We start from the raw sequence: 22,898 nt of genomic DNA on the forward strand, positions 1-22,898 counted from the left end.
AATTGCCAGGGGTTCAATAGCAAATATAAGTGGGAAAAAGAGAACACCCCTGCCTTGTGCCCTGATATAGTAGAAAAGGATCTGAAATAATATTGTTTGAGCGTAGTGATGCTTTGGGAGTGGATAAAGGAGCTTTATCCAAGAAATGAATTTTAGAGCAAATCCAAACCTCTCCAAAACATATATTCCCACTCGATTCGGTCAAATGCTTTCTCAGCATCTAGTGAGACCACAACTTCAGCATTATTGGAATGAGGTTAATACAAAACATAAAAAAATGCCTAATATTAAAAAAAGAGTGTCTGTCTTGAACAAAACCAGTTTGATCAGGTGAAATTACTCAACAAGCTGAATAGATAATATTATAGCTAGTGTCTTGTAGTCACAATTTAAAAGAGATATGGGACGATAAGAACTGTAGTCAGGGGTGTTATCTTTCTTGAGAATTAATGAGATAGTAGTTTGATAGAAGGTTGAGGGTAATTTTAGAATTTTGGAGGCTCTCTATAAAAAATGAAAGTAATACTGGGCATAATAATTTAGAAAATGCATTATAAAAATTGAACGGGAAACCACCAGGACCTGAGGCCTGGAAGCAGTCGCATCAACTGTTTCTTCAATTTGTATATCCTCATCTAAAAAAATCACATAGTCTTCTTTACAGTGGGAAATCTAATTTATCTAAAAAAGCATTCATTAAACATTAATCTTGGGGGGATTCTGAGGTGTACAAATTTGCATAGTATTGTTTAAATTGAGAGTTTATTTCTTTATAGCCAGTGGTAGAAATTCCTGAAGATAAACCAAGTTGGGGTATCAAACGTGACATTTGTGACTTGCAAATATGATAAGCTAACAATTTACCCATGTTATCACCAAACTCATAGACCCTATGTTGAGCACGTAAAAATAAATTCTGTGCCTCATTGGTCAATAACAGATCATATTTTGTCTGCAAAATCTAACGCTCTTTATAGAGGCTGGGAGAGGGATTCAGTGAGTACTGAACATCAAGAGCTGTTATAGAACTAGATCATTTATCTAGTTGTCTCTTTCGCTCAATTTTTATAAGATGAAAATGAAATTATTAAGCCCCTCTGGTAACATTTTAAAGTCTCACAGATGGTAGAATAAGCTATACCTTGAGTACTATTAAGTTCAAGAAAAGAAGATATGTTTGAGGAGATAAATTTCACAAATTCTTTATCACTTAAGAGAGCAGGGTTAAAGGACCATTGATGCTGCTTTGGAGGTGCTTTTGGAAAGTTAAGTTCAAGAACAGCTGGTGCGTGATCCGATACTACTATGCTTTCATACGGGCAATCCTGAAGATAAGAAAGATGTTTTTTTATCTAGAAAAAAATTATAAATTCGTGAGTAGGACCGATATATATGAGAGAATTTTTTATATTTCCTTTCGAGTGGTTTAAAAAGGAAACGCATGAATGAGAATGAAAGTCAGGAATACACGATAAAAAAGAAGTAATAAAGGCAACATCATAATTAGGAGCATAGATATTAGCAAGAATTAGGGGGGTTGAAAACAAAGTTCCTGTTACAATAAAGTATCTGCCCTTATGATCTGCAATAACTTGTGATACCACAAACTGAGTAGTTTTATATACTAAATTGCCACAACCACTAGACTTGGACTGAAAATGTGAATGATAAACTTGCCCCACCCAGTCTTTTTTCAATCTAAAATGGTCAGAAGAACAGAGGTGAGTTTCATGAAGAAACACAAAATTGGCTTTCAGTTTTTTAAGATGGATCAGAACCTTATTACGCTTAACTGGATTATTCAAACCTTTACAGTTCCAGCTAACCCATCTCACCAACCCATCTTCATTAGCCCTACCACAAATCATTTAAAGAAAAAGTAAAAAGAAAAGTGAAACCCAAGTAGTTGTACAAGGAACCGTAAATACAAAAAAAGCAATGACCCAATCTTGTGCTCTTGAGATAAACAAAGAAATAAGAACATATTAACACACTTCAAGAACCCTTGTGCGAAAACCCGCCCTTGCTGCCACCCCCCACCCTGCGCTCTTGACCTAAGCTAACACTCCCCCAACTAAAGTGTACGCTACCCTGAGGTAAAACCCCAATGTGCGTGAGCGATATTGTGTTTCTTACATCGGACGCATCTCTGCAAACAAATACAGCGGATGTAATCTGATACAAATAAACAAACATTAAAAAATGTAATAAAAAATCTAAACATATTAACCACTCAGTTAAGAAAAGTGCTTTCAATAGTCTCTGAACCAGAGAGAACGAAACATTAAATTCCAGTACTGTATGCCAATTCAAGCAGGTTGTAGGTGTTGTTTCAAAAAAGCCATTGCCGTGGCCAGAGTATCAAATATGTGTTCAGCGCCGTTCTTTGTGATTCTGAAGCCGGCGAGACCCTTTAGACCAGGGGTGCCCAATACGTCGATCGTGATCTACCAGTCGATCGCAAAGGCAATGCTGGTAGATCGCACAAAATGTAAATTTACTTTAGTTACATTTTAATAAAAATAAATATAATGTCTTCTTTTAGTTTCTGTCTGACTTGCACTTGACGAGTAAATATTGACCAGGCGCGGTTTTGTTTATTCAGTTGCCATGACAACTAGGTTTGCGCATACGCGCTTTCCAAGGACTTCTGAGAACCGAGCGCGAAATTGCGATGCTGCTGCCCGGATTAGGCAAAACTGTCTGATTCCATTCAGTGCAAGTCATCAGAATAAGGTAAATGCCCTGGCTATTGTAATCTATTGTGCTGTAGGTGTTTTGGGTTTAGTTTTAAAACTGAATGATATCAACATTGAACATTATTATATATTTTTTTATTAATTAGAAGATGAATTCCATATAGGGATACATGCAGTAGGCCCAACAAACATTTTCTTATTTTAAATGAAACTGTTTTTTTTTTTAGTTGGTAGATCTTATTGAGTTGGCCATTTAAAAGTAGATCATCACACAAAAAAGTGTGGGCACCCCTGCTTTAGACCATAATTAACATCTGACATGGACCTCAGTAGATGTTTTACCTCATAGTAAGCGGCCCACTTCTTGGCAATCTCAGGTGGAAAGTCTGGAAAGATGAACACAGTTTTGTCTCTGAACTTAAGCTGTCCACCCGGCTTGCTTTTCGCCAGATATTCTCCTTAACATCGTAGCGATGAAAACAAATAATGAAGGCTCGTGGGCGGCTACACACTGCAGGCTTCGGTGCAAGTGTGCGATGAGCAAGGAGTGGAGATTCAGGCAGATAAAATATTTCCGCCAAAGCATCTGCCACGAACTTTGTTGGTTGTTGGCCCTCCAAACCTTCCGGAACTCCCTCCAGGCGAAGATAAGATCTGCTGGAACGACACTCTAAATTGATGCACTTGGCTTGCAATGAAGCAATGTTTTTCTGAAAAGAATCAACCGTAGGCTCGAGCAAGTGAAGACTGGTCGTCCATTCCGAGGTAGCGGTCTCTAGGCTAGTTAAGCGCTCACTCTGGGTTTTAAGATATTCTTTCAAAGATGAAATTGTGTTGTGCATTTCTTCTCGTACTAGGGATATTTCACCTCAAATTTCAGCAGTTGCGTCAAATTTTGTGTGGATTCCACTTTCAAGCCTGCTTATGGCAGCCATTATCGCAAACACCCTCAGGTGAGGAAAGTTCATCACACTTAGCCATTTCCAGGGATGAGCCGCCGGCAACAGCCGAATCGGTCTTCTTTTGTCGCTGGGCTTTTGAAGAAATCGTTGAAACTCAAATCAAAATGACAATAATTGTTAGAAATGACCTACAAATACACGAGGAGTAAAAAGAATGCTGTATCAAGTGTTAAAACAAAATTTAAAAGCTGATTTGCGGAGCTCCCAACTTATGCAGCCTCACATGGCAGATGCTAAACCGGAAGTCTGTTTTGTTGTAATTCAAACCTGTTATCAAATTATACATTTTAGTAATTCGCTCTGGTTTATTTGTAAAAATTCAATCTATCAATGTTTTACTAATTCGAGTGATTCTTGTGGGACTCATTATCATTTGATGCCATTTATATTTAGATGCAATAATTAAAAAACAAATTCTTACTATTATCCAAACAATTTATATTAAAATCTCCCAGTAAAATTGTTTCAGTACTACAATTAAACAATTTAAACAGTTCATCAAAATCATGATAAAATGAAACATTATGAGAAGGAGGGTACCATAATATTAAAATTAATTCTTGCTGATAACACTACATTTAAAATTAAACATTCTAACCCAAAAGTCTCCAATTCAATCACAGAACATTTACAAATATCTCTAATATAAACTAATACCACACCTCTTTTACCAGACAATCTATCTTTCCTATAACATGTATTACCAGGGACATCAATCATATTTGTAGGAATATTAGTGTATAACCAAGTTTCACTCAGTGCTAAGAAGTCCATTCATTCAGTAAATGTTGTACTTTTCTTTTTGATAAAACACTACGCATATTAAGATGACCTCCAAAAATACCTTTTGATTTTAACTTTAAGTCCCAGATCACTTTTGCATGATTCACTGTTTGAAAATATTTCAATTATTTTTGCTTGTGTGCTGCATAACCAAAAATTCCTTTACAGATATGTGTTTTTAGTGTCTTTTTAGCAAATTGTTCCACTTTAGACATATTGTTTATAATGTGCTTGTTCAATGTGAAGAACAGAGTTGGGGGCTAGATTTTGCAAGGCATTTCCCATAGTCTCCTGTTGAGATATGAACAAAAGATCACTGTTCTCCACTTCTACTATTCAACCAATGACTGAATTAAATGAAAATTTGACCCTACACAAAAACCATGAAACCACATTTAAATTCCATGATGGAATCACTGTCCTGTGGCCTGTAAAAGGCCTCACCACTTCAACACTATGTGTGTCCAACAGTGCCCACTGCAGACACCCTTCAGGCCGCATATCATCCCAAATTGAAGTTAGTCGAAGGGCTTGGGATTAGCTTTATATCACCACTTAGCAGAAGCAAAAAGAACAATACATTCAAAACATGTCCTTTCCTTCTGCCTTTTATACGTTGTTTAACCTGGTTTGTAATGTGAAGTTCTTGATCAATTTGCCAACAAGTTAAGTAAATAACATGATATCCATGCCCACAAATGTTCAGTGTTGATATACTAGTCATAGGTGAAGCATGGACAGGGATAATTGATGTTGCATCTTCAGCCAGGCTCAGGCATTGACCAAATGGGAAACAAAGAAACCCCATATGCCTGTCACATACAACACCCGGTCCTCATTTCGTCTTCAATTACGTATTCCCAAAACTTACTCTGCCTTTGGTCTTGCTTCTTTTCAATCTGCTGCCGCTCACGACTGGAATGCTCTGCAAAATATTCTCAAACTAGATACACTAATTTCAGTTTCATCTTTTAAAACTATTATATCATCCTTGTTCACGGGCACATGCAGTTTCTTCTCTATGTAATAATTTTGTGTTGTTTTAAATTGTATTTAATGTAGTTGTTAACCTGTATGTATTTCTAATGTACTGTATTTATTTTAGCCCCATTACCTTTCCCAAAGTAGTTATTCCACTTGTCAGGCCGCCATTGTAAATAAGAACTTGTTCTTAATGACTTGCCTGTAAAAAAAAAAAAAAAAAAAAAAACAAAATATGAAGACATCTTTTTTTTCTGAAGTTGATGCTTGGTTTTTCACTTTGATCTTGATATTGTTGATTGTATCTGTCCTTTATTTTGAAATGTAGTAGTTTAAGTCGATAATCCATAAGTAATTTGAAAAACCACAAACAAGACAGCCATGTGCCGACATATCCTTTGTCTCCAAAACTATAGTTTAGAGCTGAAATTCCTGTGTTTTTCACCTGAAGAAATAAACCTGTTGAGAAATATAAACTAAACCAGCCAAAATTTGCAAACAAAGCTGGCATAGCTGGTAAAGTCGAAGAGCAAATGTAGAGTCCAACAAACAGATTAGCCATGTGCAGTCATATCCTGTTACTCCCATGATTTGAAGCTGGTAATGCTGAATTTTCCCATGAATGAATGTTGATTTCTTTCCTATTTGAATAAGACTGTTGAAGAATGTAGACCAATCCTACCAGAATTCGCAAGAAAAGTTGTTCATTGCAAATGGTTTCAAAGCAGCTTTACAGAAAATGATGCTTTAACAGAAAATGAAGCTTTAATATCTGTAATGTCTTGGTCATCTATGTGCAGTTTGATAAAAATGTGATTGAAATTGTGCCTTAAATTAGTAAATAATATTTGTATTTAAATACAAATATGACCTACTTTATGCTCCCGATGATGCATATCAGGGGTGTAGTGTCAAGTGCTATTTGCTAACTAATTGGCCTGATTTTAAAAGGCTGCAGAGATTGTCAATCATGGGTGGAACATACCATAGTGTGGGCAACTGACACAGTGTCAAAGTGACTGACTTGAAAGGGAACTGGAGAATTGCAAACTTCTGTTTAGATCTTCCACTAGAACACACTAGTGGAGATATATATATACATACACAGTATCTCACAAAAGTGAGTACACCCCTCACATTTTTGTAAATATTTGATTATATTTTTTCATGTGACAACATTGAAGAAATGACACTTTGCTACAATGTAGTGAGTGTCCCCCCCCGCTGGTGGCAAGGAGGGTTACCTCCTTACCACTTCTCTCTCTCCGGACGGGCACTTGACCATGCCCCCGCTGCCACAGTATTATAAAATTGTTATTATACACACAATAAAAAAATTAGATAAAAAAAAGATTCAAATAATCTCAAAAACATAATTACTGTGATCAGTTTTAAATAAGCACTGGGAAATCCTCACAAATAAAAGCAGCGAGACCGCAAGTCCACACAAGTGCATCATATGGGACAAGGCTAGATTCACAGTGTTGACGGGATCTCATTGGCCTGCTCTGTGTTTGAACCCTTCTTGTGTGTTTATTTTCCATTAGCTGCTGTGGGTGCTTTTGGGGGCCACTATCATTGGGCTTCTGCTGCAGCGTCTGGCTGCTCGTCTCGGTGTAGTAACAGGGATGCACCTGGCTGAGGTTTGCAACCGACATTATCCAACAGTGAGTTCATATCTTTTTTGTTTGCAAATGAGAATGTATTCTATTCTGGAGAAATGAATGTTCTTGAATTGATTTTTAAATGTTTAAGGATTAATCTCACAACACCCGTCAAGAACATGTAATATTTCACCCACAAATCAAGATTCAAGAAAAATATTTAATTTAAGCTGAATTAAAAACAACAACAAACAAACTTTGTATTGCTGTATATTTGTATTTTTAAAAGTGTAAAAATGACTATTACAATAATGAAGATTGAATCATTGAGAAGAATGAAAAAAATCCAGACATAATATGCCAAATCAGTATGACATTCTTTTGCATTTTAGTAATGAGAATTTTTTGGATGTTATTGATTGTAAAGAAAATGTCCTACATGGTCCTAAAAGTAACCTTATTTTCTCTGTATGCTGGCACATAGCAAAAGAATCAACTCCCATGTCTTGACAGTGGCCCCTCGGGCCCTCATATTGTCCAGTAGCGATTTGCCCAGGGCCAGCAAAGTCTTCTCTACTGGCATAACATGCCTAATAAATAAATAAATATTTTTTCATCCTTTCATTTTCATGGACCTTTTTGCCCATATATTTCCAATCGCATTCCACTCCTAATTCATCTACAAACGAATACCAAAAGAACTCAAAATGTATCCAATCAGAATTTATTCCTCAATGCATACAAGCAAAGTGTGACAACTGTTTCACAAATTGGATGCCCGAAGTCATGCTCCTTAAGCCTGGTTTATGCTTGACGCCTCTGGAATAGCGTGATGGAGCACGTGGCACAAATGACATCATCGTGGAGTGGGTGGTCGTGACCGTGAGTCTGAGCAACACCCCGTCAGGCTTTCAGAATTTCTGCAGAATCCCTCAACAGTGCAAATTAATGGGCATCTTAAGTCAGATTCATCAGCCAATCAGATTGTTTTATTTGTTCTTGGTGGGTGCAGTCCAGGCCTTCTAGCTCACCTTGACTGACTCAGTCATGCTTTAAGTGATGTACGTAATTTGAAAGAGAAGAGCGAGAGATCTTGCTGACGAGTCGGCTGTCACTGCCCCATCACCATTGAGAAAGATATCCTTATGGATTTAAAAACCTGAAATGTTCTGCATGATCGTGTGATTGACTAATTAAAAATAAAGCAGGACTGATTTTCACTTCAAGCAAATTGGTAAGTGTTTTTTGCATTGTCATAACAACATCAGAAGTTTTCAAAGTGTAAATTAGGCTGCTTGAGCATTCAGTGTCGGATGAAGTTTTGAAAAGTAATCATGTACCCTGTCTAAACAATTTATTGCGAGCAAAGTTTAAATCGCAAATATTATTAGAGAGCTTTCTCTTGGTATTAGACCATGGTTCTGGCTTTCGTGCTTGGACGCGTTTTTTAATTTGTCAGTTGGTATTATTAGTTGACTGCCACGTAATGTATGTTATACGGTGTCTTATTCATTGTGAAACATAATGGCATGAATTGCACTGAAGGCCTAGATTAAAATGCAGGCGCCATGGCTGATATGGTCTATATGCTGCCCAAAGTCAAAAGAGTCTTAACAAGCTGCACATAAATGATGATAAAGAAATAACATTTTTGCCAATGCATAGTTTACAATGTCGACATGAAACAGGAAGTGAGGCTGTGTCTCTGCAATTCTCAGGTATTTCGAAATGAGACTTTGTAAGCTATATTAGGACCATGATCTGAGCACACATGGCAAGTTTGGTGACAGCAGCACTTATATGGGTATTATTATTAGGGCCCAAGTACCAAAGGTTCAAGCCTGAAAGGCTAGAAACCTATTGTTTTTGCTAGGATTTTTATTATTATTAGGGGTTCAAGCCCGAAGGGCTAGAAACGTATTGTTTTTGCTGGGATTTTTATTATTATCATTATCATTATTATTAGGGGATCAAGCCCAAGGTCTAGAAACCCTATTGTAATTGCTAAGATGTTTTAATTTTATGCATTTGGCAGACGCTTTTATCCAAAGTGACTTACAGTGCACTTATTACAGGGACAATCCCCCTGGAGCTAAGTGCGTTGCTCAGGGACACAATGGTGGTGGCCGTGGGGATCAAACCAGCGACCTTCTGATTAACAGTTATGTGCTTTAGCACACTACGCCACCACCACTTAAAGATATTTATTAGGGGTTCAAGCCCGAAGGGGGTTTTGTTTGGTTTTAGCCAATGATTCCAATTAAATAAAGTACTTGAATCTACGACAAGCTGTCTAAGAGTTATGAGCAGTTATGCATTTTTGAACGCTGTAGCGCCCCCTCTATTTACAGATTTGGTCTTTACACACATGCGTAAAACGTTATTCATTTTATTTAGCAAGCATGTAACCACCTAGATGGAAAAGACAATTTACAGCAAATACAGGTAATTTACTATGGAAATATGTGGTTTTAAATGTTTTTAAGTTATAGTGCCACCTATTGTCCAATCTCCATATGTTTGTATTTTTCTTTAGAATTATATGTTGCATATGCTCACCAATGTTTGTGAATTTTTGACTTTTCGTTTAGGATTTGTAGGCTTTTGAGTATATTTTGCCACACCCATTTTCTAAATGACCCTGTTATAGCTATTCAAAGGGTAAAGTTCCACTTTGTTTTCATAACTATTGATGTAGAGAGTCCAGAGAATTGTACTGCATTAGTTTTGAGTTTGAGCTAAAAACATAGGACTAGTTCGCAGAAGTATGTTTTTTACATAATCATGAATATTTAATTAATGATTTGATTGACAGCAGTGCTACTTGAGGCAAAGTTGTTCAGAATCAGGATATTTAAGATATGATATGCATATTGTGTCAATGTGTGAAAGTCAGCGTAATTACAGAGGCGTAAAACTTGTTAGCGCCAACGTTAGCGTTCGATTTCTTTCAAATTTCTCAGACATCTAGGGCCAGGAGTCAAACAAGCCCACTGAGTTTTGTGCTGATTGGCCTCCGTTAACCTTGTCTAATAGGTGCCCAAATTCATTGGCCGATGGCGGCCATGTTTTTTTAGATACACCAATGTCCTCATAAACCGTCATGTCACCTTGGACAAAGACACTGCATGCCGATTTTTCAAACCAAAAAAACATATATCTCCGATTTAATTTCCATTTATAGAAATATTCCGCCATCTTGGATTATGTAAAAACATACTTTTGCGAACTAGTCCTAGGTTTTTAGCTCAAACTCAATAAAACTAATGCAGTACAATTCTCTGGACTCTCTACATCAATAGTTATCAAAAAAAATGTGATCTTTATACTTTGGATAGCTATAACAGGGTCATTTAGAAAATGGGTGTGGCAAAATTTACTCAAGCCTATAAATCCTAAACAAAAAGTCAAAAAACTTCACGAAAATAGGTGAGCACATGCAACATATAATTCTAAAAAAAAGAATACAAACTTTTATGGAGATTGGACAATAGGTGGCGCTATAACTGTTAAAAAGCTTTTAAAACCATATATTTCCACAGTAAATTACCTGTATTTGCTGCAAATTGTCTTTTCCATCTATGATCTAGGTGGTTACATAATAAATAATACTAATAAATGTTTCCGCATGTGTGTGAAGGCCTTAAACCGCTTGAATCCCGTTAATTGCTTCAAGCATGAATTGCTAGAAACCTATTGTTTTTGCTAAGATTTTTAGGGGTTCAAGCATGAAGGGCTGAATCCCTATTGTAATTGTAAGGATTTTTAGGGGTTCAAGCCCATAGGGCTGAAAGCCTATATTAATTGTAAGGATTTTTAGGGGTTCAAGCTCGAAGGGCTGAAACCCTATTGTAATTGTAAGGATTTGTATTATTATTATTATTATTATTATTATTATTATTCTGCCCTAAAACTGATCGCGCAGACCAAACCGCAAGTCTTAGAGAGCTGAAACTTTGAGAGAAGGTAGTCCCCCAGTGTACTAGAGTGTATCAAAGTTTCGGCCTGATCGTCCACAAAGGTGGCACTATAGTGATCATGTTTACATTTTGGCCCATAACTCCTAAACCGTTTGTTGCATACTCAAGTGTCTCACATCGTTGGATTCATTGGATCAATACGAACAATAACTTACGAAACTTGATAAACATTGACAACTAGACATTCTGAGGATGCACGCAAAGTCACAAAAAATGTCGCATATAGGGTTGCACTACAACAAAAAACATTAATAACTCCACAACCGTATGATCAATGAAGTTGAAAATTGGTATGCATTTTGTAGGGGCCAAAAGGCTAACAGATCCTACAATATCAATCGGACAAATAAAAAAACATGTCCGCCAACAGTCAATCAAATTTCAGCAACTAATAACATAAAATCTTAATTATGAAACTTGAGATATTTGTAGACCGTGTTAAAATGAGGCTGTGTACCAAGATTTAGGAAAATCGTCCACAAGGTGGCGCTATAACAAGGACATTTACATTTTCACCAATAACTCCGCAAACAATTTGAATAATATAAAAAGATTTTTATTCACTAATTCCTTGCACAAAGACCTACAAAATGCATATCTTCATTTTCTGAAATTTTATCAAATCTGTCCGCTATTCTAATTTTTTTTTTAAATGTATACACATTTACAACAGCACATTTTAAGTCTGCATACAAAATCACAATAGGGGCCGCTACAACAAAACTGAAAAACAGCTATTGTGAACTACATCTTGGACTCCCTAGGTCAATAATTATCAAGGAAAAGTTGAACTTTAGTTATTTTAGTTATTTAGGGGTTGCAATTATCATGTGGGTTTGACCAAGTGTATCCAAAAGCCTATAATTCCTAAAATACATATTCAAACTTCTAAAACCTTTTTGGAGATTGAGTGCTTTATGGCTTTATAACAGTTAAAAAGTAAAAAAAATAAATAAATGACCGCCGTAAAATTTTAATGTTTCAGTATCATTGAACACAAGACATCAGTCTTATTTAACACCAGTTTGCAAATTCAGCAACAAAGTACATATACAAATACTTTACTTTTTTGCATATTTTGAAAGTTCCTAAAAAGCTTGAACCCCAGTAATTGCTGCTCGCAGCTATATTTCTTCTTATTATTTTTCTGCCCTAAAAGTGTCTGGTAAGTTGTCGAGATTCCAAACTTGGCAGGATGGTTCAAAATCCCCCCCACTACTCAGGCGTGCAGACACACATTCTTCAGAGACTAGGTGGCGCTATTGCGAACAAAAACAAAAATCTAATTTTGGGCCATAAATCTTTAAACTTAAGGGCTAGAAAAAAAAAAATGTTTCCTTTGATTTCTTGCATCATGCCAAAGAGTTTTACCCCCTGCCAGAATTTTGCTCCTCCCCTTCGTTTTCCTGCTATTTTGGATTGTTTGAAAAAAATTCTAAATGAACTCTTCCTAGGCCATTTGCCTGATCTGAACCAAACCAGTGCAGAATGATTCAGCAAGAGTCCCAGTATGAAAGTTATCAAAGGAATGTTGAGATTCTGATCACACAATTTTTGTTGTGGGCATGCCCATTTTACTAAAACAGTTATAACTTTTGAACGTATTGAGTTATCACCAAATTTAGTGAACATATGTATGGACTCATGCTGCGGTCACACAAAAAATATTGCACACCGTTGCCTCTTGGTGGTGCTATAATAATTAAAAAAATATAAATTGCTGTAACTATGGAACCAATGGTCCGATCCACTTTAAATTTTGCATGCACTGTCTTTGTCCAAGGTGCCATCAGGGACTATGAGCACAGTCACATATCTTTAAAAACATGTAAATCAAATTTCAGCAGCTAATAACATCAAATCTGAAATTTTTCGAAACTTTACGAAACTTGATATATTCATATAGTCAAAATGAGGCTATGTACCAAGTTTTGTGAGAACTGGCCTCAAGGTGGTGCTAATTACTTGGCATCCAAACAGATTAAAATCAAAATGATTTTAATCTTGTGGGCACGAATGCCAAATTTCACAAAACTATGTAAATATGGAAAACAGAACATTCTGGGGAATCATAATATAAATGTCATTGATTTATGATGAATGGGGGCCAACAGCTAATTTTAAATTATCAGCCATTTATCTGATTTATGAAAGCTGTAATACTTTTTTTTGTCCACCCCTCTGGTGGTATAGAGCAACGGGATAGAAAATCCTTTTAAGTCTACGGCTGTAATGAGTATATGAATGCATATAAATGTATTTGTAGAAAGGTTTTATACTGACAATGTCTTCTGAATTTTTAGGGGTCTAAGCACGGAAGGTGCAGGAACCCTATTGTATTTGTACAGATTTTCTTATTTTTCTTATTATAATTTTTTTCTGCCTTAATGTGTCTGGGTGTCAGAGACTGTAAATCATAGAGTTCCAAACTTGGCAGAATGGTTCCAAATCCCCCCCACTACTCAGGCGTACAGACACACATCCTTCAAAGACTAGACCGTGTATTTGTTCGCAATAATGACTATTGCGAACAAAACAAACAAAAATCAAATTTTAGGCCATAAAACTTGAACCGAAAAGGCTAGAAACCAAATAATTTTCCTCTGATTCCTTGCATCATGCCGAAGAGTTTTAATCCTTGACAGAATTTTGCTCCGCCCCATCGTTTTCCTGCGATTTTGGATTGTTTGAAAAAAATTCAAAAGGAACTCGTCCTAGGCCGTTTGCCTGATCAGAACCAAACCAGTGCAGAATGATTCGTGGGAGTGTCCATTTTACTCTAAAAGGGTTATGTTTTGAATGGGTTGAGTTATTATTACCAAATTTGGTGAAAGTATGTTTGGGCTCATGGTGATGTATCACAAAATATTTTGCACACCTTTGCCTCTTGGTGGCGCTATAATAATTGTCTCTAACTATGGAACCGTTGGCCCGACTGACTTTGCATGCACTGTTTTTGTTCAAGGTGCCATCAAGGTTTTTGAGCATAGTCGCATATCTTTAAAAACATGGCTGCCATTGGCCAATCAGCTTTCAGCAGCTTGGGTAAAATTAGGCCGATCAGAACTAAATTTGGTACACCTATTTATCTCTTGGCCCAAGAGGTTCGTGCAAAATTTTAAAGAAACTGGCCACCGGGAGGTGCTATGGTGTTTTACATGCATATAACTTGTTGTATATACCCCTTTTTTCACAAAAAAACTGTTTATTCATACCATATATAGATCTCATTCTGAAAATGTTTTGCCTCAAGTACCATTGGTTTGAAATAAAACGTTCATTCTGTACTTGAGATTATTTAAAAAAAACTACATTTTCAAACTAGTCGTAGGCTGTTTGCCCAATCGGAACCAAACCATTGACGAAAGATTCAGCGAGTCCCAATGCAAAAAACTTATCAGAGGAATTTTTAACTTTTCATCGTCAAATGGTACACCAAAACGTAGTTGGTGTGGCCACATTTACGGCCACAGCGGTTATAACTTTTGAACAGATTGAGATATTATCACCAAATTAGATATACTTATGTATGGGGTCATTTTGAGGATACACACAATAAGTGGCACTCCTCTGCTGCTTGTTGGCCCTTTAATAATTAAAAATGACAAAATATTTCTAACTAGGGAACCATTGGTCTGATTGACTTAGCATGCATTTTCTTTGTCGAAGGTGACATCAAGGTATATAGGGACAGTTTCTGCATGAAAACCTTTGTACCATTTAGATTTTTTTAAAACCTACTTTTTTGAAGTTGTCCTAGGCTGTTTGTCCTATTTGCACAAAACTTGGTATGCATCATCTGCAGACCATCCGGAAAAAAATTTATCAAAGAATTTTTATGTCAAATCGTAAAAGCATCTGTTTAAAGGTAATAAGCATACATAAACCATAGATCTTGATTTTGTTGGGAATGAAAAGAAAGGCTAAGAGATAGATTTAAAACCTATTTGGACAGGATTGGTTTTATATGTTTGTTAAAAAGACGCCAGAAAATGTAAAACAAGAGTTGGGCGCTCTGCATCATCATTCAAAACTGTTTGAATCAATATGACCAAAGTAAGTTAACATCCCATGTATAACTGACTTCACATGCTATTTGTTTGTTTTTAATTCTATGTCCCTGCTCAATTTAATCATGGATTTTGTTTACCTGCTCATGACATTTCATCTAATTATTGGTGCAATAAATATTAACTTTATGATATGAAAATCAATTATTTATTTAAGCTCTTAGATTTTTCATCAAGCAGGACTATAACAATGTTTTAAATCACAGTATGTTTCCAGTTGTAAATAGGTTTGCTGTAGAAAATTTCAAAACGCATAAAATGTATACATGCTTCTGTGTGCCTCCAACCCTATCCCCTTGCAAAATAAGAACAAAAAAAGGCTATATATGGGAAAAATTGAGTTTTAGACATAGGACTTTCCATCATACAATAAATACAATGTCTTATCTCCCGCCCTTGTCTTTTTATTTTCAAAGTTTTATGTTTAGCTTGTCAGGACCAACTTGTGTGATGACCAGTTTGTGTGAATTTGCATTAGAAACAACCAAATTTGAAATTGAGGCTGTATCTCTGCAGCGCTTTGAGGGATTCACCAATAAGTTCAGAGGTTACTTGCAGCATTTTGGCACACTGTCCCCTACTGGTCAGGAGTTACCCAGATATTACCGCAGTTTCAGTACAGTGCCACATACTGGACAACATTTTTAGTTATATTTAATATAAATGTTTTTTTATGATTGAAAGTTTTTTTCTGACTCCTCATACACTGTTCATCGGACTCTAACCAAAAACATGTCACAAAGCTTATTTTGCTGCTCATGGTGCTGATAATTGGCTTGACCCCGGTATCGCTGCTTGTAGCTATATTTAGGGGTCAAGCCCTGAAGGGTCAAAAGACCCCTATTGTTTCTGTTAGTTTTCTTCTTCTTCCACTCTTGAGGGCATGTTATAGAGGAAAGTGGGATTTGTCACCACAGCAAATTTGGCATCTCTACCTCAAACCATCTAGCACCACCAACTGCCCAAACTTGCTTTATTTTATTTTACGTTTATTTAAAAAACTTTTGAACCATGAGTCGTAGAAATGAAATTATTTTTTTCCTCTGATTCCAGGGCTCATGACGATTCGAATTACTGAACTATGAACTATAGAACTATGATGTCATTTTCCGTCATGAAATTTTTTTTTTTTTAATTTTCTGAAAAACCTGCTTTTTTTAACTCGGCCTAGGCCCTTTGTCCGATTTGCATGAAATTTGGCTGTAGGTCCGTAACGCTTTGAGGCATTCACCATTAGGCCCAGAGGTCACCTGCAGCGTTTTTTTTTGCACTGCCTTCTACTGGTCACGAGAGTCATAAAATCATCAAATTGGTCTCATTAGGTTCAGTAGTGCATTTCGAGTCCAACGATATAAAAATTCCAATGTCAGCAATTCTGGCCGTTTACCATTTTGAATTTAGTCATAAAATGCTGTATTTTACGAACGATTTGGTGTATCGTTACGAATCTCTGTATGTGTCTTTGGCACCATGCTCTGTAGGGACTCAAAGTTTCGGGACAGCGCCACCTTGTGGTCAAAAATTATAATGCCATTTCATAAAAATGCTAATCTATTGACTCCCTTTTGCCTACTGTAATGAGACTGGTCTTGATAGTTTCCTTGGTTCATGCCGAGAACAATGATACCAATTATGTCATGATCGAGCTAACTTCCTGTCTGACACTTTTAAATGTTTTGAAAAGCTACTTTTTCTAACTCCTCTTAGACCGTTTCTCCGATTTGTACGAAAATTGTTCTGCGTCATCTAGAGGAAATCACGACAAAGAATATTAATATAATTTTGATATACTATACAGTTTTCAAACGAGGCTTCAATTAAATCAACCAAGAATGCGCAGAATTTAACTTGAGGATGTATCTCCGCAACGCTTTGAGGGATTGGGATGAAACTTTGTACGTGTTATCACCATTAAGTCCTGAGGTTACCTGCAGCGTTTTGGCACACTGTCCCCTACTGGCCAGGAGATGGCAAAAACCGATTTATTTATTTTTGGCTTATATCTCTTGAACACTTTTGCCGAAAATTTAGAAAATTGTCTCTTTATATCAAGTGCTGCAATATGAATCAAACAATACCACATTTTCCTAAGCCGTCCACTGGCCATTTTGAATTTAGTCATAAAATGCTGTATTTTACAAACAACTTGGTGTATCATTACAAAACTCAGTATGTATCTTGCTCACACACTTAGGCACATTGCTCTGAAGAGACTCAAAAAGCTTCGGGACACCGCCAACTTGTGGTCAAAAATTATAATGCTATTTCTTAAAATGCTAATAGCTATTGACTCCTTTTGCCTAATGTCATGAGACTGGTCTTGATATATTCCGTGGTTCATGCTGAGAACAATTGTCCCAATATGTCATGATCGAGCAATCTTACTGTCTGCTTTTTTAAATGTTTTGAAAAGCTGCTTTTTCGAAGTCCTCGTTAACTTTTTGTCTGATTTGCACGAAAACTGGTCTGCATCATCTAGAGGCACTCATGACATACGGTATGTTATTATTATTATTCTTTATACATTTCCTATGGCAGCTCGTAGAACCGTTTGCGGGAAAGTTATGACATTTTGTACACAAGTAGAGCACAGTCAGAATTGCCTGTCTTTAACTCAAACCCTCTAGTGCCACCAACAGTTCCACCTTGTGGTCAAAAATATACCACATTTGTCATGGTCGGCCAAACATCCTGTCCGCCATTATTAAATTGAAAACCAACCTTTTTTAACTCCTAGTCGGATGGTCTGATTTTCACCAAATTTGGCTCAGAGCATCTTTAGACTATGCTGACAAAAGTTGTTCAAATATTTTTGAAAGACCAAACTGTTCTCGAATAACTCAAAAAGACATTTGATGACGAGCACTCCAAATCAATTGTTAGCTTATATCTCCGCAACGCTTTAGCTTATTCAGACCAAACTTGGTGTGTGTTATGACATGTACTTGAACAGTTTTGGCACAGCACCACCTACTGGTTACGAGATACAAACATTAAATGGCTATTTTTACTTATAATTTCTTAATGGTTTGTTCTAAAAACACAAACCTGTACCTTTTTGATTCTGTGGGGCATACCGTGTCGAACTATACCAATTTTGCCTGTGTCGGCCATTTTTAATTTAGTTGTAAAATGCTGTATTTTACAAACACCTTGCCCAACAAGTTTCAGGACAGAGCTAGCTTGTGGTAAAAAAATATAACAAAATATATAAAAATGCGAATAACTTTTGATAGTTTTAGACTATTGTTGTGATACTGGTTCAACGATCCACTTTTGTCACGGTCGACCAAAGTTCCTGTTGGCCATTATTCATTTAATTGAAAACAGTCTGATAAATCATTCAACTAAATGAATGGAATCACTCAAGACTGTGTTAACCAATAGCATTGTTAACCCAAGTTGCTCTTAAAGACCATTGGTTCCTGTGGTACCTACGATCAGCTTTTGGGAAACACAGCCAAGAACAGTTAATAAATGAACATCTGACTCACTGCTCTGCATTGCTTTACTCTGTCAAGTCTGACTTCAAAATAACAAATGTTCGGTATTCTATCCCCTTAATTGGCACTCCCCTTTTTTTAGCATTTACCAGATAATTACATTTTCAACTTGAAATGGTAGTTAGTCATGAATGAAAGACCTAATTTTTGACTCTTTTTAAAGAAGACACTTGGGAGATTATTGTGCAAGTGAAATCAGTTGTTAATTAAAAAAAAAAAAAAAAAAGTAGAAGTTTGTTTATTAAAATGCAATGCACAAAAAATGTATTTAATTTATTAATATATATATATATATATATATATTAATAAAAATAAATATTTTATTTATTTAATAATAAAAGACGCAGTACAAAATTTGACAACGAGATGACATCAAAGCTCCATTGTACCAAGAATGACATACTCCGATTTAAATGCCTGCCATTCTGAAAAGCCTCTAGATGCAGTACCAAAAGTGGCCATATCCAATTGACTTGATATTTGGTACCCATGTGTAGAATTGATGTTTTTCAATGTGTTACTTAGCAAAAATAAATACAATACAAATTGTCTGAAAGGGGCGTGTTTATGTAAATGTACACAGTGCCTCAATATATATATGTCAATAAACCAACTGTAATTTTGACTGATGGTTTTTCAAACCTAACATACTTCAAGATGACATAACTATTGAGAGAGCCAACATAATGTTATGTTACATCAACTTATTATTAATATAATTATTAATACTATTTTTGTATTTTTCTGAGACTAAAAGTTCAACAGCCTTACCTCCAAGAGATTTAATGCTACACGCACCAAACTCGCCACAGACCTGGGGACTGTTCTGAAGCTTGCTGGTATGTCTTTTTTTTATCTGATGCGACTTAAGCTTTTTATATAAATGATCAAAAATGTAAAAAATCCCATCAATTACAATGGCTAAGCAAAAATGCCCCCTCTACTTGATAAATACGGTCTACAAGTAAAATCCCATTCACTTACATTGGCTGAGCAAAGAGGCTCCCTCTACTGGAGTAACTTTGTCTACCAAATGCACCTCTACTGGAGCAATCTCTCTAATGGAGCAATTCTGTCTAGTAGTGGGTGGAGCTCCAGACTTGGAAGCCAGATAAAATTTTGCTTGCGTCTGCACGAAGATATGTCAATTGCGTGTTTTAATGCTTTCCAGTTTGAACATTCAAGCAATTTTACACTATTCAACTCAACAAATGGCAAAACAACTCAAATAAATGTTTGCGAGCAGTTTGTGTAACACAGCGAGCCGCGTCGCGTCTAACGCACGCACCCCGATGAGAGATCTTGCGTTTGAACGGACAATTTCATACAACAAAATGTCAAAATACATGATGTATTGGGGAGTCTGTTATGTCTCAAGTGAACATAAACAGTTGAGAAAAAATCGGGTATTATTATATTGAATTCTGGCATTTTTCCAGGTGACTTCCTGTTAGATTTTTCTCTCGAAACAGTGGAAACAACTTTAAAAAATGCCCATACAGATACATGTAAGACATAGTTACAAACTATAAAAGGTGTACTTTTGTTTATGTACACTTACAATAACAACAAAACCTTGTGCTTTTGTAAAATAAAGAAAACAAACGGGGTGCGCTGTCTCTGTCTTTGCGAGCATCTTCCTTAAACACGTCACAAAAACTTACAGAAACTTATAACACAAACATGATACATATGTCTAAAGAAAGTAGGGATGGGCAGATCGATTCTGAAGTATCAATACTTCTGAGAATGATGTTGTATCAGGGTCGTCTCTGACAACCGTGCACTCTCAAGAGGTGCACTAGCAATTGATATTAGAGGTTCCAGCCTTTAGCCTCCTTGTTAGCGCACACGCCTCTCACACTGGAAACTCTCTTACTCTTGTTTTCTCTAAGGATAACCAATGAGCATTAACATAAAATGTATGTGTGACATGTTTTGTGATATTTGTTTGTAGTAAATATACACTTTGATTTGATTAAATGGTTTTGTAGAGGGTAGCAAAGATGAGCTACAGACTGAGGAGCCAGCAGCAGCTGTGCCAGAATCAGGCATGGAAACCGGTAACAATTAATCAGTCACTTTACTTTAGAGAAAGTTAAAAGTGAAACATTGTTTATCCCAATGCTCCTAATGAAAGGATTTTGACAGATGAACATTGAGAATTATATACAGTTTGATGCCATGGTGTCTCTTAAAGAGACAGTAACAATTTGTGTCCTGAACATTGACATTCCAAATAAATGAAAAGTACAAATGGTATATTTGGAAGACATGTGTAGAATTGATGTCTTCAAACGTTACTTAGCAAAAATGAATACGATACAAAATGGCTGAAAGGGGCGTGTTTATGTAAATGTCCACATTTTATCAATATATATGTGTCAATAAATCAAATGTCATTTTCTGATAGTTTTTCAAACCTAACATGCTTCAAGATGACACCACTCTGAAGAACTATGAAAAGAACGGCCCACATTTTCCTTTAGGGGGCGCTACAGACCATGCCCAAAAGTCCCATTTTTGGGTCAATTTTTCAGTTTGTTTACATTGAACCTATAGGCCAACCGGAACCCCTACACCAAGAATTGCCCACGTTTGCCCTTAGGGGGCGCTATAGAACACGCCCAAATTTCACATTTTAAAAATGATGTCATTTCCACCCCAGTTGTCCAAATCTTCTGAAACTTGGTGTACATGCTTCATTGTAGATCCAATTGACTTGAAATTTGGTTCCCATATGTAGAACTGATATCTTTGAATATATTAGCAAAAATGAATACATTACAAAATGGCTGAAAGGGGTGTATTTATATATATATATATGTCAACATTGCCTCTATATATGGGTCAATAAATCAAATGTCCTGTGACTGATGATTTTTAAACTTAATGTGCTTCAACAATACATCACTTTAAAGTACTGTGCAATATTTCACCTTGATATGTCAAAATATGACTGAACTACAGCTGTTCGAACTTGGGACAAATCTGACAATGCTAGCCACTAGATCTTTTTTTATACCTAAACTGAAAGCAGAAATACTAAGCAATCTGTATAGCTAACTTGGCTAAGATGTTGTTCTGGTAAGTGAAGGGTCAGAGGTTCATTTCCATCCACAGCCATAATTTTTCATTTAGGATTCAGACAAAGACATGTTTTTTAGGATTCTTCCATTGGGACGGTTAACCTCAAACCTCTTCTGAACAATTTTTAAACGATTTGCCATTTTGAGGAGGAAACCACATTGCTGCTTGCAGCTATATTTTTAGGATTGTTCTCTTAGGAAATTCGACATCGGGATAACATCAACATTCAAAAGGTAAATAATGAAGGCTTCCATCCGAGCACTGACATCCCCTGCCAGCCCTTGGCATGGGTGCATGCAGAAAAATACCAAAACACTTCTCTTTAAAGTATAACAAAGTTTATTAATGCAGTAATATCAATAAATAATCAATACAATGCAGTCACTAAACTTCTGACTTCCAACTACAAACTAAACCGTAACATTAGGTATAGCCTATTACATAGGTAATAGATAAGCCTAAAATACATGAGAGGGTGTGTGTGTGTGTGTGTGTGTGTGTGTGTGTGTGTGGACGTGGGGAGAGGAGTGCACAAAATGGTGGACGTGGCTCTCGTGGAGAGTGTCATGCAAGGTTTCTGGCCAGAGAATGAGCCCGCGAATGTGGGTGGAGAGACTGGTTAATGGCGTCTGCCCGTTTAACACACGTCTCCACTGGTATGATAACTTTGGGACAAAGCTGGGCTCTATCGTCAATTTTTCCTTTTTACCAAATGTGTGTGTGCGGTTAGTATGAGAGAAAGAGAACAGCCAAAGCCATTTTAGCGATTGTGGGAGGGAGGGCAACCTTTAGTTTTATCACTCAGAGATGCAGTGAATGGCTCGTAATCTATCTGCCATTATTGTTGGTTCTTTAATGGATAAACTGAGTGTGCCGGTCTTACCAGTGATGTTGGAAATGCACAAACAGCCCAACGTGGTATACTGTACTGTACAAGCAATAACATTGATACACAAGAATAACACATAATAATGATTATCTCTGCCCAGATGCAAACCTCTTACTTGAGTTGCGTAAGGACGCGGGTAGAGTCGTTACACTCCGTCTCGGTTCCTCGAAGCGAGGGTGATGACTGGAGGCCATTTCCTCACTCTGTCGGAGGGTGCTACGGCGGCTGATGCTTGACGGGCTGGGGTAGAAATCAGCGAAGTCGATTCTGTTGAAGAGGGAAGAGAAATCTTTCTTCACTTCAAAAGGTTTAAAAGGGTGAGACACAGATTGCTCAG

General features: G+C 36.6%; 1 protein-coding gene across 1 annotated transcript in view; it reads left to right on the forward strand.

Annotated features, from left to right (window-relative positions):
* The window catches only part of slc11a2 (solute carrier family 11 member 2), a 227,013-nt gene that overhangs the window by 124,557 nt on the left and 79,558 nt on the right, over positions 1 to 22,898 (forward strand). The window contains exon 5 of the mRNA XM_052101452.1: positions 6,973 to 7,092. Within this exon, the coding sequence (XP_051957412.1) occupies positions 6,973 to 7,092 (120 nt within the window). The remainder of the gene's footprint in view (positions 1 to 6,972; positions 7,093 to 22,898) is intronic.

This window comes from Xyrauchen texanus, chromosome 32, assembly GCF_025860055.1.
Source record: "Xyrauchen texanus isolate HMW12.3.18 chromosome 32, RBS_HiC_50CHRs, whole genome shotgun sequence".
Lineage (NCBI taxonomy): Eukaryota > Metazoa > Chordata > Actinopteri > Cypriniformes > Catostomidae > Xyrauchen > Xyrauchen texanus.